Source organism: Mytilus edulis, chromosome 13 (genome assembly GCF_963676685.1).
Source record: "Mytilus edulis chromosome 13, xbMytEdul2.2, whole genome shotgun sequence".
In the NCBI taxonomy this organism is placed as follows: domain Eukaryota; kingdom Metazoa; phylum Mollusca; class Bivalvia; order Mytilida; family Mytilidae; genus Mytilus; species Mytilus edulis.
In genome coordinates, this window is record NC_092356.1 from 8,789,262 (window position 1) to 8,805,855 (window position 16,594).

The following is a 16,594-nucleotide window of genomic DNA, read 5'->3' on the forward strand; positions in this document are numbered from 1 at the left end:
GTGTGTTTCTCTGTCCTATATGTTCTCTCATTTATTTGTATTGTAGTCCTGTCATGTTATGTTGTCATTTTGATGTTATATTTAACATTGCCTGAAAGGAGGTTCAACCCATCATTTTTTTTCTTAAAATCTGTACCTTGCAGGAAAATGGCCATTGTTATATTATAGTTCGTTTCTGTGTGTGTTACATTTTAATGTTGTGTTTCTGTTGTGTCGTAGTTCTCCTCTTATATTTGATGCGTTTCCCTCAGTTTTAGTTTGTAACCGGATTTGTTTTTTTCTCAATCGATTTATGAATTTCGAACAGCGGTATACTACTGTTGCCTTTATTTCACAATTTTAATGTAAAATACAAAAATACACAATTGTTTAAAATACTTGATGTTACTAATGGTTGTGACAAATGATTAATGTAATGAATGGAAATGTTGTTTCTAATAAAATTACACAAAATAAAAAAAACAATCACAAAAAATAGAACTGTTGTAGGTAAATCCCTATTAAACTCAGGAATAATGTGACTCGATCCCATGTAAACAAACAAGAAGAACATGTCGGTTTAGGTTCCGTATTTTTACAATGACTGTCATCTTTAAAGTCTCCAACACAAGCTGCATACTGCATCACGTGTGCGACATAATGCTGTTCCTTTACACCGTTTAGCAAGTGTGACATTGGTCCTTTGGAAAATATAGGGACATCCTCACCTCCGTGTGTTTCATATTCTACTGGCACGGCAGCTTGAGGTATGTAATCGAAGGAAGCTACAATGTTATGAAGGTATACATTTTAAAAATACAAAAAAAACCCAAATCAAATGGCAAAATTAAAAGCTCAAACACATCAAATGAATGGATAACAACTGTCATAGTACAGGCATTTTCTTATGTAGATAATAGTGGATTAAACCTGGTTTTATAGCTCGCTCAACCTCTCACTTTTATGACAATCGCATAACATTTCACTGTATTGACAAGTTTAACATGTTTTATTGTCATTCTTGTTCTGAAAAAAAAATGATATTCTATCGAGTCTGATTTTACCCGAAGAATATGAGTTTAGTCTGTTTTTACTTCTAGACATATTTATTTTAAATCCTTATCAGTATTGAATATTGGAAAATAGAAAAAAAATTGGAAGTTGTGTTTTTCTACAAAATGCAAAACAGATTATTTTCACCCTGTAAGAAAATTAATTATGATTGGTATCACTTTGCGTGAACTATTGGTTTATATATTTATTTGTTATCGGAGAGTTGTCCCGTTTCTTGTATTAGATCAAATACTTTTCGATTTTGAATTTTGCGCTTTAGGCTTTAAGCTCCTTTACTGTTTAATTCGTGCATCTGTGGAAAGGGCAATTGATACCTCTCTGATTTGTAATATAATACTGCTCTTAGGTATAGGTGACAAACTATGTCATAATCTAGATCTTTAACTGAAACTTAACTTCGGACGCACCCAATTTATAAAAGATTTTCATACCAATTCTAACACTGGGACGACACCACAACTGATGTACGTTAATCTATTAGAGTGTCCTTAACTCAGTAGTTAATACTACGATGCTGTTTTGTACGATTTATAACAAGTTTTATTTAGTTTTCTGTTGATAAATTCCTTCAGACAAAATTGACCCACGCTGAATTTGGTTATCAATTTAGGTCCATTTTGGTTGGGCGTTATTGGTGATATTGAATATATAAAGCCGCTTCGGACGCATCGAACTTGGATTTATTTTGTATTTAAAAATAACAGAGTAAAAATGAAAAATCGAAGCATGTTTTTATGACGCTCAAGTTATATCGCGGAGCTCTCAGCAACTAACAAAATTTGAACAGGAAGACAGATAGAAGTCAAAGTTCAGCCTTATTTATATAGTATCACTGCCTTATATCTTTTAACTAATATTAACACAATACGTATTTTGTGGTTCATTGTCGCTGTTATTTCTTGATTAAAAATTCGTAATACGATACAATCTTCGTAGTATTTTTGTGATGTAAAATCGTGATCTTCTTCATAAATTAGGCATAGTTTGACTGGCCAGATATGAGTATGATCTTTATATTACATGTTGCTTTATTCGAGCATACTTATCTTCATTGAGCTATGATTTTACCTTAGTGTCTATCATCAGAATCACCAAATGACATACTTAAAGGGGTTTGCATAAAAATTTGTTTATTTGTAATTTTTGATTGTTTTCTTTCAGTCCTTCATTCCTTACTATCTTCTTTTCATTGTCTTTCATTTTAATATCTGCACTTGACAAATCAGGTCAGATTCAAAGCGTTCAACTTAAAAAAATATCCGACTCACTTGTATCAACGTTTGTCAGATTAGGTCTTTTTCCACTTGTGAAATTAACACCAGGTCCATTTGCATAATTAAGAGTTGTATATGGCATTCCATCTAATGGTGGCTCATAGTCAATTGGGTTCGCTAGTCCTATAAGAAAACAAAAGTATTCTTGGAATTAAAATTGACTTTATTTGAATTGTCAATATTTTTAAACCCTTTCAATATTAATATAAAATCTCTGCGTGTAGGTAAATGAGGGTAGTAAAGCCTTTTATCGTCATGCGTCAAACGTTCATTAATTGGTAGCGTTGACGTCAAATAGTTTAAAATTGATCGGTATTGCTCCAAACAGGTCTCAATTAATTATTGTTATCGTCATTTTAGAAAACAAATAACGTTATTCATTAAAAGCAGTCGATTTTTATTTTTATCGTAAAAAAGAAAGTGTACATTTTATCGTCATACACCATAAACTATTGTAAGCGTCAGATAGCAATAATTTTTACCATTATTTGTCTTAATGATATCCCTATTACCATCCTCGTAAATAGATCCACCGATGCATATATTACTGTAGGAATCACGTCGTACAGATATATTTGCAAACTGACTGATTGGTCATTTCATCAGTACTAAAATATAATCGTTTTTACAACAAACTCGTTGATTTTTTTCTTGGCGACATTTAACTACACTACTGTATTTTTTTTAAATGCACGTCTTGTCAATCTGTATCCAGGTCTTAATGTATTTGTTTTCGTAGCTTGTTCTCCGGCTTATTAATGTTATTCAAAGTAAAATCGTACATCATCTTAAAGAGTAATAAAAAGGTGATCTACCGATTGAATGTTTAACAATCAACCATAAACGTTTTAAACTTTTTCAGAAGGGAGGCAATTGTAAAACTTGGTTCAATCTTTAATTGCACGTATATAAGGCAGTTTTTATCGTATTTCTAAACGCAACTAAACATTGTATGGTTGTGCAACATAATCATTTCGTTCTTTTCAATCAGTACTAAAAATACGTATAGATTATAACATGGCCTTTTCCATATTGGCCCTGGTATCATCCCGAGACTCCCGTATCGGCCTCGAGGCTTTAGCCGAGGGCCGATATTGGTCGAGGGATGATACCAGGGCCAATATGGAAAAGACATGTTATAATCTATTTATCACATATTTAAATTCTGCAGAATTGAGACAGAAAGTTCAATTATTACAATTTAATGAAACATAACAGATAAAATCTTAAATTTTGTATCACAAAAGTGTCGTTAAGGACGCAATGACGTGACGTCATTTGGAATCAGGGCACAATATCGATATACTCTTTTTTGCCCCAGGCAATTTTGAGGTTAATGCATATGCAAAACCCAACGTATTCGTAACAAATATGTGATAATTTATTTTATAGCAGTGAATATATTAATATACCTAGAATGTCGTTTCCCCTGTAGTTGTATCCGCCCATACTGAACACGTGAGAGTGATCAGCTGTCACTATCACCAGTGTATCCTCTTCATTGGTCAATTCAAGTGCCTTGGTGACAGCCTTATCCAATGAAACTGTTTCGGTTAGAGCTTTAGCAGCAAGAGAATCATGGTGGGCAATATCGATGTTACTCCCTGAAATAATAAACTTCCATTTATGGATTTGCATAGCTAAGATTTACAGGATTTCTTAAATGTTGTCTCTCCTAGGATATTGATAAAAAAATCTTTCAAAAAAACTTTTCTTTCTTACTATTGTCTTTTAAATGATTTAGATCTCAAATAAACTAGTGCTTGAATATAGAAATTAATTGTTGTTTTATTTAACACATTATTCATACTGTTTCAAAATAATGTTTGACTTTACATTTTTGATACAGTCAAAAAATCATTTCCTTGAAAAAGAATGTGGCTGTTCAATATTCTAAAATATTTTGCTTGGGAAATGTCACTTTATACAAAAACCTCAAATAACTGTTGCAAATGGTTTTTTTTTACTTGCACAGAACGAGGCATTATCCGATTCCCTGCACGAAACATTATATTGAATGATCTTTTTTGGCCGGGCGTAGAATCCTAAATAGCCAAATGATGCCCAGCTATTTAGTGTATTAACGCACATGGATAAACATTTTAAAATAGAGTTTGATGGAACCGAGATTGGTGTTTAGTCAAATCCAGTAGTTTTGTATTTACTATCAAGCTCTTGCATTAAAATCTATTATGGATAAACATACTTTTACTGAAACTAGTATTTTGGAAATTGTATTCTGTTGATGATTTCATTTAATTTTTGATTTAATCAATTGAATTTCGAACAGCGGTATACTACTGTTGCTTTTATTTATATTAGTTGAAAATGAGGAAAGATGCAAAATAAAATTTAAATTACATAAATTTTGTCAATTTATATTGTTCTGATATTTCCTCGATTAAATTTAAGGTCATTGCACTGGCTTAGAGCAACGGACCTTGCAATACTGAAAAATAGGTCTATCGGCTAAAAACGCAGTTACATCAATGGACCGATGCAGAATAATCTACAACAGTAAAAGCTTTTGCGATTTAAGCATCGAATCAGCTTATAAGCAGTAAAGGAAAGGCATTGAAATGCATACATTAAATCAGCGTATAACAGCAGTAAATAGTGTGAATAAGAATGGCAGATGATGAAGTTCACGCTTAATCTGTCGACACAACCTTTCCTTAGCATTCGATTCCCTTTGATGTTATGTGTAACCATGTCTTTTCATAACCAATGTAAGAGATTAGAACATTGTTAAACTACCGTCGAATAAAACTGTTGGTTAAACCCCTGGAGGTTATCAAATATTGAAAACCAAAAATATGACATGGTATAATCAATGTAAAAACCTCCATATAGCTATAGCTTATTGCAAACCTTCAACTAAAAGAAAAAATCCGTTCGAATTCTTTTTTAGTATTCTAATAGCCTTTTCTACCATTTCAGTAATGCTAGGTTCTCCATTACTTGACGTGTCACGATCAACTTCATACTGCATATGGCTGTATTCAAAAAGACCTAAAATGCACAAGTAAATAATAAGTATTATAACTTTTAAAACTATAGAGAGCAACTTGTTTTATTATTGATGATCATCCGAAAAATTTGGAACTACGATATTAAAAATACTGGCAAACTGACTGAAGTATGCGATTCCAGTTGCACTTTTTGCAATATAAAAAGTAAAATCACAAAAATACTGAACTCAGAGGAAAATCAATTCGGAAAGTCCATAATCACATGGCAAAATCAAATAACAAAACGCATCAAAAACAGCAGAAATTCATACATTTACAATACTATCATATTTCCTTCAATTTTCAAATCTTCTGTTTATAGATCATGTATTTTAGAGGTTGGATAGTTGACAAAGAAGACATGATGCTTTAAAAAATATATATGTCTTTGTTTCACATGCACGTGTCTATGAAAAGATTGTATGCCTTACTTGGCAAATATAGTTTTTGAACAATCCATTATGATCCTCAATGCTCTTCAACTTCGTATTTTATTTGGCATTTTTTTACATTTTTTTATTCGAGCGTCACTGGTGAGTCTTTTGTAGAAGAAACGCGCGTTTGGCGTACATATAAAAATTCAATCCTGGTATCTATAAGTTAATTAATTTCACATTTGTGTAATATTTAGATTATTTGATTTTTTATAATTTCACAAACCAAGTAAATAATCTGTTGATTGTGGGTCTACAGAATCAAACTCTCCTTTATTCCAAACATATCTGTGATTCCGTCCTTTAGCATCTTGTTTTTTTTGCCATTCCTAAAAAAACAAAATTTAAATCTTGTGTATTTAAAAATATATTCTCTTTGTGTAAGTTACAGGTATTTCCACCTTCAAATTCACATGAAGTATAACTGATATGTGCAATGCAATATGAAGAGGTAATACTTACATCGATACTGACCTTAAAATTATATAGCTTTTTTCTTTTAGTTTTCTTGGGATAAGATTTCATTCTAAAAAGTATGGTTTATTTTGCTCTAAGTAATTTCTAATGTCAAAATATAGCTTAATCAACACTGTTTCAAAACATTTGAAGTGTATATATACGAACATTTTTTTAAACAACGATGGTTATAAGTAATTGTTATTTTGTGTGTGTGTGTAATATTAAATCTTTCTTTCTATTTGAGTCTATGAAAATATGGTTGAAATTTTCTTTCTTATAGTAGTGAAAGTCGACTATTTACAATTGACTAGCAGCAAAAACCGTTTCATTAAATTAGTGACTCAGTCACGTCTGTAGCCCTTGCTTTTACATGTAAAATGGAAAAACGTAAAAGAAGAGGAATAAAACATCACAAAGAATAAATTAGGTGAGACAATCATGCTTTGTGCTTAAACTTTGCATGTCTACAGTATCATGTGGTGTGTCTTAACTTCACACAATCGATAGTCAGTTACACCTACTGTTATCAGGTTTTGACCGTCTACTCTTCGTCCATACTTGGTGTTGTACTCTGGGTCTTTTGTGGTGTTAGGTAAGAAATGTCGTCTTCCTCCGCCCATTGCTACCTATTAAAACAGAAAAATGTACAGTACAATGTTCAAGGAGGGGCGTAAAAGGGGGAGTATAAGCACGGGAGAACGGGAAATATAATTGCCATTTCAAGATGAACAAACAATTATAAATTTCTTGTACGTTGATCTTTTTACCGATATCACGAAACAAGATAATTAACGGAAAAAATGGCAAAAACACGTTGCACGAAAATAACCCTTTACCACCCTCTTCAAGATTTAACATAAAGGCCTAAACTTTAGGACCGCGGTGTTCTTTTATAAAAATGTTTCCCTTGTCTTACGATTACAGTTTTAAGATAGCAATTTTGACAGTTTAGTAGATTGCCATCAACTGATATAAGAATAAATCTCATATCTAGCAGTATCAGTAGTTTTAGCTTATGTCGCAACTTCAATCCACTTCCCTTTCACCACGAATGTGACCTACCGAATTAGATTATTTACCGGGTTTGTAATAACATGAGCAGCATGACGGGTGCCTCATGTGGGAGCATGATCTGCTTAATACCCTTCCGGAGCACAGTGTTTGATGAGGTTCGTGTTGCTTAGTCTTTTGTTTTCTATGCTGTGTTTTTGTACTATTATTTGTCTGTGTGTCTTTTGATTTTTTAGCCATGGCGTTGTCAGTTTATTTTTAATTTATGAATTTGACTGTCCCTCTGGTATCTTTAACCCTCTTTTAGACGTTCGTTTAACACAGTATAAAGTTTAATATCTGGGTTTAATGACATGGAGTGCGATCTTTGTCAATATTTTACATTGTTGATGAAACCTGATAAAAATTTACTGTAAACATGGTAAAAGGACCGGTAAACATATCATCATATTTAACATCGTGTTAAAACTGTAATTTAATGGTTCAAGGCTTTTAAAATCCCTTTACAATAGTTTAAAATTGAATAACTTTATAGTGTTTTGATGAACCTTTTTTTATATATTTTTTGGTGCATAGAGATTAGATGTATTTTTAAAGTATGAATACAATAAAAGTCGTAAAATTTGTACCAATTTTATTTTTAATTTATTTAGTCGCATGCTCAATAGACGTAGAACAGTGTGAAGGACGCACATACGTCACAACATATTATACTGATTTTTAATATTGTGTCTATGTTTTTTAAATGTCTGTACAGTATCCAATATGACATTCTCCAAATAAATGCAAGCCCAATAAATCAAAATAATGTAGTAAAAATCATCAAGTTTAAAATGCATGAATAGAATAATAATTTTATGAAGAATAACACTTTCTGAGGATTTTAATTATTTTCATTTTTATAAATAACAAGTGTGGACACAGATCAGTGTGGATAGTATTTTTGGATGTTTGATTTTTTTGATTTTTGGTGTTTTATTATAAATAATTAGATTTGGAACATCGATCATTACAAGAGAAGCTCTGACCGAATCTGCCAAACAATGGTGCATATTTTTAAAGGTGTAATTTTTGTTAATATTTGGAATAGTAGTTGAAAAGATGTCCGAAACATATAAGGTAATTTAAGATACAATTTTATTTTTCACTATTTTTTTCGGTGTAATAAGTTGTTAAAATACTACATGTATTTTGGACGTAATACTGTAATTAACAAAAAAGTTAACCTGAATTTTTGTATTATCGTATACAAACTGGTAAGCGATGTCTTTACATTTCTCGGGAACATCTTTCATTTTCTCGTTTGATTCCCATGCGCGATTAGCTGTATGTGCATAAGACGAGCCTGGCGTTGCGTGCGTCAGTCTTGATGTTGTAACGAACCCTCCAGATCGTCCTAAGAGAAAAGTAATATAGATTGCAGTAATAAAAAATACTTAAATATATGTATACATTGGAACATTCTATTCAAAGCAAAGTCCTTAATCGAAGGTAAATCAAAAAATGAAATAAAGTTTCCGTAGATTACCGCTACGACTACATTAAAAGCCATGTCAGCGATTTTCAATGGACATTTGCTTTCGGCTGGCATCTGGTCTCATATAAACCGTGTCAGAGAAAAAAAGAAGCAGTAAAGCTGAGTCTCTTAAATTTCATAAATACTTTTTCAAAACTATAAAATCTTACAATATGACAAGAAACCAATCTCGTTTCTATGGGTATTGTTGCTAAATGTACTTCCAAGTATGGTTTTATATTTCAACTGTTTCCTGGATTAAGTTGCTATTATGTTTATATTTTTGCAGCAAGCACAGACTTGATTCTGTATAAAGTAATGTTCAGTCTTATCGGACAGTTTTAAGTCTTTAAATAATATTAGGAATGGAAAGATTCCATTTGTCTAATTATATATTAAACTTAGCCATTTAAAAAAAGGTATATTTTCTAATTTCTCATGAACAAATTTTAAAGACAACATTTTACTTTTTTATTTCTTACCATCTGCAATAAAATGGTCCAATATAGATGTCAATTTATTACTCGGTATTTCCGACGCACAATCTCCTTGTGACACCTTGTCATTGACACCAATAGTATAGAAATTTGCCTTCTCTCCACACATAAGGGCCGTTGCTGTTTGTGATGAGTCCGGTATTTGCCTATCACTTCCGTAAGTCTGGAAAAAAAAACGAACTTATTCAGTCAAACTTTTTGACACTCTCTTGCACGTTGGTTTATGTGACAAGAAAATTTGCATTTTTAAAAACTGATCGTTTATCACAAAATTATAAAGATAAATCATTTTTTACAGTTTAATTAAATTTTAGCTCTTATTTAAATAAAAACTTCAATGTCTATATATATGTAGCTTTGCTGAATTTTAATGTGCGTATTGTTATGCCTTTACTTTTCTACATTGGTTAGAGGTATAGGGGAGGGTTGAGATCTTACAAACATGTTTAACCCCGCCGCATTTTTGCGCCTGTCCCAAGTCAGGAGCCTCTAGCCTTTGTTAGTCTTGTATTATTTTAATTTTAGTTTCTTGTGTACAATTTGGAAATTAGTATGGCGTTCATTATCACTGGACTAGTATATATTTGTTTAGGGCCAGCTGAAGGAAGCCTCCGGGTGCGGGAATTTCTCGCTACATTGAAGACCTATGGGTGACCCTCTGCTGTTGTTTTTTATTTGGTCGGGTTGTTGTCTCTTTGACACATTCCCCATTTCCATTCTCAATTTTATGATCATTTCTTTTTTTCTTTTTAAAGATATAGATGATGAATTTCATTTCTTCTCTCACTGTGAAATAAAGTATATGTGTCTGTGTCATTGTAGATGACCAATTGCCAGTGTAAGTGAGTATGTCTATGTAGATGACACATTGGTAGTGTAAGTTTGTATGTGTCTGTGTCATTGTTGAAGACACATTAGCAGTGTTAGTGTCTGTGTCATTGTAGATGACACATTGGTAATGTAAGTGTCTGTGTCATTGTAGATGACACATTGGTAATGTAAGTGTCTGTGTCATTATAGAGGACACATTGGTAATGTAAGTGTGGGATGTGATTGTTTCTTACCTTTGACAAGGCTACATTTGGAAATTCCTCAAATTTGAATACCGTTTCTTCGCCAGTCTTGTTCATCTGTTGACCTTTATATATCCTTGCAGAGGTTATGGTAGGTATACCCATCCCATCGCCAATAAACAATATTATGTTCTTAGCTTTATTTGTATTGGTTTGGAGTTTAAGTTGTTCTTGGAGAAGATCTCTTGCAATCTTATGCCAATCTTCAGTACCTAAAATATCAGCGAGTACAAAACTGAGGATTTGTTTTAAGATTATTTTCCTATGGCCAAGTTCGGATGGAACTAGAGTTCTGAGTAACTTCTGACTAGAGTTCCATATGAACGGTAAATAATTTTGAAGAGTAAGGTTTCTAGATTACCGGAAGTACAAGGCCCCTACTCTGAATTTGTTTACATTCAAATTAGATTGGATTGACGTCATAACTTCCAGGATATCGAGTCGATCTCTAGGAACCCTGCCATAACACAGGGTTCCTCGAGTGTTGATGGCGGGAAAGCTATATCCAATCATAACAGGACGAGGTGTTATATATGACCATGTAAATTCCATCTACCGTCTAGATATCCATCCGAACTTGGCCTATGTGTCTTCGTAATTGCTGAAGCTAGTGGCATGTGTCTCTTTATCACCAGCAGGTTACACTCAATGACTTACATGACAAATCTATAGATTCGATTAAATATGATTACTCTTTGATACTATCTAATATAACATACAGGTTTCCCCCTTATATCTCCTGGTGCAGTACTTTTACTTCGGTCACAAAACACAGATTTAATTATGATGCATAGCAATTATGAAATATACAATGAAAGTCGATGTAGAGAAAATGATATGTACTTCTACGGCTATGAAACAGCAACACAACAAGCAAATAACTAAAAGGCATCTAGGCAATGTGACCAAAATCGAAGAAAAACGAGGATCAAATGGGTCCCATTTTCACGGGCAAACCTCGACCGTTGGTCAGCTATGACACTGCTTTAAATATGCTTTAAATATATAAATGTCCTTGACTGACTGGAACACTGCTTAACAGTTTTTTCGTGAAGCCTTTAGCATTTATGTGATACTAATCGGCTCGGGTTCTAGGAAAAGTAACATGTTTCTATCCGAATTTGTAGTTTCTGAACTATTATTTAGAAAAAAGTATGCTGTCAAAAATTTGACGAGTCAGTCTCAATAAGATATAGACATCTTTTGTAGACGAAATATTTGCCACTGAAAATGTCAATTCATTATTAATTTTTACACGTATTAGCTGATAGGTCTGTAGGTATCAGTATATGTATTCAAACATGCACATCAAATTCTCGCTTTATAAATTTTTAATTATAACTAACGGTGTATAAAATGTTTGAATATGCATTACATTAACACAGACATGTGAATATATGTACATAGACTTTATATTATGAATGGATATATGACACTTGTCTGATATCATTACAAAACGTTTTGATATAACAAAAAAATGTGTAACTATAATATGTTGACCTCCAGATTGTACATACAGCCCCGAGCACCAAATATCTAACAACATTGATAAGTAAATATTAATGTAAGATGTATATCTTTATTTTAGTCAAGAAATGAGATTTCATGAATTAACAAGACTCACAAGGCCATTCTCGTTATAGTCAGTTAATTCTACTACTAGTGATCTAATCTGACAGAGGACATCTATGTACTAGGACTTTCATTGTTATCAAATATAAAGAAGATGTGGTGTGCTTGCCAATGAGACAACTGTCCATAAGAGACCAAAATGACACAGAAATGAACAAATATAGGCCACCGTACGGCCTTCAAAAATGAGCAAAGCCCACACCACATAGTCAGCTATAAAAGGCCCCGAAATGACAATGTAAAACAATTCAAACGAGAAAACTAATGGCCTAATAAAGCAGACTAGTATATTATTCGATTGTGTTCTCAAATTTGAATTACCAAAGGGATAACAAAAGTACGACACTACTACTGCTCTAGTTCATTGGTTGTTGAAAATGAACATGCATTATTTTGCCAACCGTAAACTAGAGGCTATTAAGAGCCTGTGTCGCTCACCTTGGTCTATGTGAATATTCAACAAAATTGTGTTTTGGTGATGGTGATGTGTTTGTAGATCTTACTTTACTGAACATTCTTGCTGCTTACAATTATCTCTATCTATAATGATTGGACCAGTAGTTTCAGTGGAAAATGTTAGTAAAAATTTACAAATTTATGAAAATTGTTAAAAATTGACTATAAAGGGCAATAACTCCTTCGGAGGTCAATTGACCATTTTGGTCTTGTTGACTTATTTTTAGATCTTACTTTGCTGTAAATTATTACTGTTAACAGTATCTCTATCTATAATAATATTCAAGATAATAACAAAAAACGGCAAAATTTCCTTCAAATTACTAATTTCGGGGCAGCAACCCAATAATGGGATGTCCAAATCATCTGAAAATTTTAGAGCAGATAGATCTTGACCTGATAAACAATATCACCCCTGTCAGATTTGCTCTAAATGGTTTGGTTTTTTGAGTTATAAGCCAAAAACTGCATTTTACCCCTATGTTCTAATTTTAGCCATGGCGGCCATCTTGGTTGGTTGGCCGGGTCACCGGACACAATTTTTAAACTAGATACCCTAATAATGATTTTGGCCATGTTTGGTTAGATTTGGCACAGTAGTTTCAAAGGAGAAGATTTTTGTAAAAGTTTACGGACAACGGACGCCGGACACCGACGGACGACGGACACCAAGTGATGAGAAAAGCTCACTTGACCTTTCAGGTCAGATGAGCTAAAAATGAAAACAATTCTTATGTCCTAAGCGCTTTTATGTACCTTCAGCCCGAACTGTCATACATTGTCATAATCGAATATTTAAAAGCTAAGTATACATATTATATAACGAATGTTACATTAAATATAATGACAAAACGAAGAAAGGCCTTGTTTCGGGGGGAAAATATATTAATATATATTTTATAGAAAAAAAAGAATATCTAGGGTTTGTATACGCGAAATGTTTGTCGGACTAATTACAAAATTGAAGGCAGTATACAAACAACACAAATTTGAAAAAAACTAAATTTCATGACAAAAGCGTACCATGTGTAGAAAAGATATATGCTTTGAACATGTTAACACATATTACATTTGATTGGACAGAGTAAATTTAATGCATTGCGAAATGTAAAGGGTAACAACATTTTAAGTTATATTGGTGAAATATAAAATTTATTTATAGCAACAACATTACATGACAGACGCACTTTAATTTACTTCATATATGACTGAGCTCTGATGATATCTTAAACTACTAGTACATTACTTTAATACGTATGAATTTGACAACGCAGAATAACACCTCATAAATATTCATAAACACAATGTTGTTTATGTTTGAAAATAAAAACTGTGTAAACTGGATTACTCCGCAACTTAGTAGTGACAGTAAATAAAACAAGAATGTGTCCTCAGTACACGAATGCCCCACTCGCACTATCATTTTCTATGTTCAGTGGACCGTGAAATTGGGGTAAAATCTCTAATTTGGCATTAAAATTAGAAAGATCATATCATAGGGAACATGTGTACCAAGTTTGAAGTCGATTGGACTTCAACTTCATCAAAAACTACCTCGACCAAAAACTTTAACCTGAAGCGGGACAGACGGACGAACGGACGAACGGACGAACGGACGAACGAACGGACGGACGAACGGACGCACAGACCAGAAAACATAATGCCCCTCTACTATCGTAGGTGGGGCATAAAAATAGGAAATAATTTTATCTTTGTTGAAAATCAAACACGCTAAAAATGAAATTAAAAAGGAAGCAAAGAAGAAGAAATAATTATATATGAAATTAAATCAGCTGCCTGTTAAACTGTGACAAAACATTTCATTCGAGATATTAATTGTTGTCATATAATATTTACATATAATTATAATTGAAGGTCAATGTATATTTGTAAATGTAAACATGGTAAATGTTTTTTTAAATTTCATAGGAGATTGTAACTATGAGGTAAATTGTAAGATGATTACAAAATGTTTAACATCGCATTGCAAGCACGTCTGATTTGATTCGTTCAAGACCTGATCCTGCCTGGAATTAAATGTATATGATTTTTATAGAATGAAGATAATAACATCGATCTGTCTGAACTTTTTTAATGTTTCATTTTAGTTTATAAAAAAATGTTTCTCTGTTACAAATCATGATGTATTGTTTTATGTATACATGTTATGCTGCCCATCAAGGGCCCTTAATTGGAATAATAAATATTCTTTTTCTTATATGATATAACCCTTACCTGCGTGCACTATTGACAGCAACAGAAAACCCAAAAGAAAAACCATGCTGAATTGACAGAAGTGATGATGTACCGTCACAGACACAAGGTTAATGATATATGATATGGCAGTCAATGGTCTATTTATTACTTTTCACTAGCGTGCTATTCTAATATTGGTCGCAAACAGGTTGTGGAAAGAGTTATTCAGCCGTGGAGGAGAAGATATGAAAATGATTGATGATTATATAATAACCTTTACTTTACATAAAATAAGAGTTAATAAATTTAAATGTCAAGTTTATCACTAAGTTCATGTAAATATATCTATTTTTGTGCATTTAAATTGACAAAAAAAACTCAAATATATCTCTATATATATTATAATCATTGATACTACATGTATAAGGGTCTTAATGGGGGTCTATAATTTCTGTATTCTTTATTTTTTGTTAGTGGATGAGTTTTTATTCTGTACATCGTCCATTTCTGTAATCATTATTGTATATTGGCTAATTATTTTATTTTCCAAAGTTGTCGTTCGTTGCTATATATCATATTTGTTTTTCGTTCATTATGTTGCAAATAAATCAGGCCATTCGTTTTACATTTTGTTATTTTGGGGCCTTTTATAGATGACGGTATGGGTGTGGCTTTAATTGTTGAAGCCGTTCGGTGACATATTCTAGTTGTTAATTACTATGTCATTTGGTCTGTTGTGGAGAGTTGTTACCACATCTTGTTATTCTTATATAAGCAATGAGGAGAGAACGGAACATTATCACAAAAGAAAGAGATGGTCGCCCATCTGTCAAAGTACAAAAAAAGTATGAAGACTACTGTGTGAAATATTAAAACAAACGTGTAAAAAGGGTCAAAGCTAGGGCAGACAGATGGACATTTGAACACATAGACACACTTATCACATAACTAAAACATTAAAATTCGCGGTAGGAGCTAATACAGTTTATGTTATACTGTGGGTTCATTTATTTTTGTGTGTATCAATTTTCGTGGATTGCTGAAAATTTGCATATTCGTGGGTATTTGATTTCATAGTTTTGCTAATCTCTGTATACAAAGCCTATTGAAACTATGTTATTCGTTGAACATTTGAATTCGGGGTTCACATGTACCTACAAAACCTACGACAATTGGTATCCAACGAATATTAATGATTCTACAGTAGATAAGTGTCTGTAACATTGAACATTAGAGATTTTAGTTCCAGTTGTTGAGTTTAATTTAAATTCGAATACATTTTTATTCAATTCGATTCAAAAGGGGAAATTTAAAACTTCGTTTTCGTTAGAAGCAGTATGGCACATTCAGAAGTCATCATCTAGATTAAAGTAATATGAAACGAGTGACTGGTGAAAAATAATGTTTATTCAATTCTGAAACCAATGCATGTATTCATCATAAACTTAGTCTTCTGTGCACGATTTTGTCATTTTTTACGCAAATATATCGTATAATCGTCATTTTTTCTCTCTCTCTCTGTCTGTTAAGATGTGAAAATATGGCGGCTAATTATTTGTCGTGTTTTGAAGCCGAAGTTTACCGATTGTCACCTTATAGTAAGCAATCAACAAAGAATCATAGATATTGAGCACGTGTATAACATGTACAATCAGATAATAGTTTATTTCAATGAGAGATCCATGCGTATTGCGATCACCGGATTTTTATGAGACGAGTCACGCTAAGCTCACTTGTATACGGAAAATTGGTCGGTGAATTGCTTCCAGGTAGCAAGCACTGATTAAAAATAAAGTAAACTTTATCTAAATGTGGACAAATCAAAGAAATTTCTTCAGAAAAAAGTATATGTGCATAGGTTTTATAATGAAAACTATCCATTTAGTTATAAAAAAACATGTGCATAATTTTTTTAATTTGAGGTTTCATATGACTTTAAATTCTACGGAATAATTCTGGAAAATCACCCGTTTAACAATTTT

General features: G+C 32.5%; 1 protein-coding gene across 1 annotated transcript; it reads right to left on the reverse strand.

Annotated features, from left to right (window-relative positions):
- Positions 1–416: 416 nt before the first annotated feature.
- LOC139500002 (alkaline phosphatase-like) lies at positions 417–14,827 on the reverse strand. Its single transcript, XM_071288691.1, has 10 exons — positions 14,652–14,827; positions 10,320–10,540; positions 9,241–9,418; positions 8,469–8,638; positions 6,753–6,857; positions 5,999–6,101; positions 5,199–5,339; positions 3,740–3,931; positions 2,322–2,450; positions 417–764 (listed from the first exon to the last, which is right to left on the reverse strand). Exons 1-10 carry the CDS (start codon positions 14,695–14,697, stop codon positions 466–468), a joined length of 1,584 nt encoding a protein of 527 aa, XP_071144792.1. The 5' UTR covers positions 14,698–14,827; the 3' UTR covers positions 417–465.
- Between the last annotated feature and the right edge of the window lie 1,767 nt (positions 14,828–16,594).

Bases quoted from the DNA above. Each gene is read 5' to 3' on its own strand.
- LOC139500002 (XM_071288691.1), bottom strand. From the start codon at position 14,697: ATGGTTTTTCTTTTGGGTTTTCTGTTGCTGTCAATAGTGCACGCAG. The intron at 5,340-5,998 runs GTTTGTGAAATT...TGTGCATTTTAG, and splicing joins ATCAACAGATTATTTACTTG to GTCTTTTTGAATACAGCCAT. The intron at 3,932-5,198 runs GTTTGCAATAAG...TTATTATTTCAG, and splicing joins ATTTTTTCTTTTAGTTGAAG to GGAGTAACATCGATATTGCC.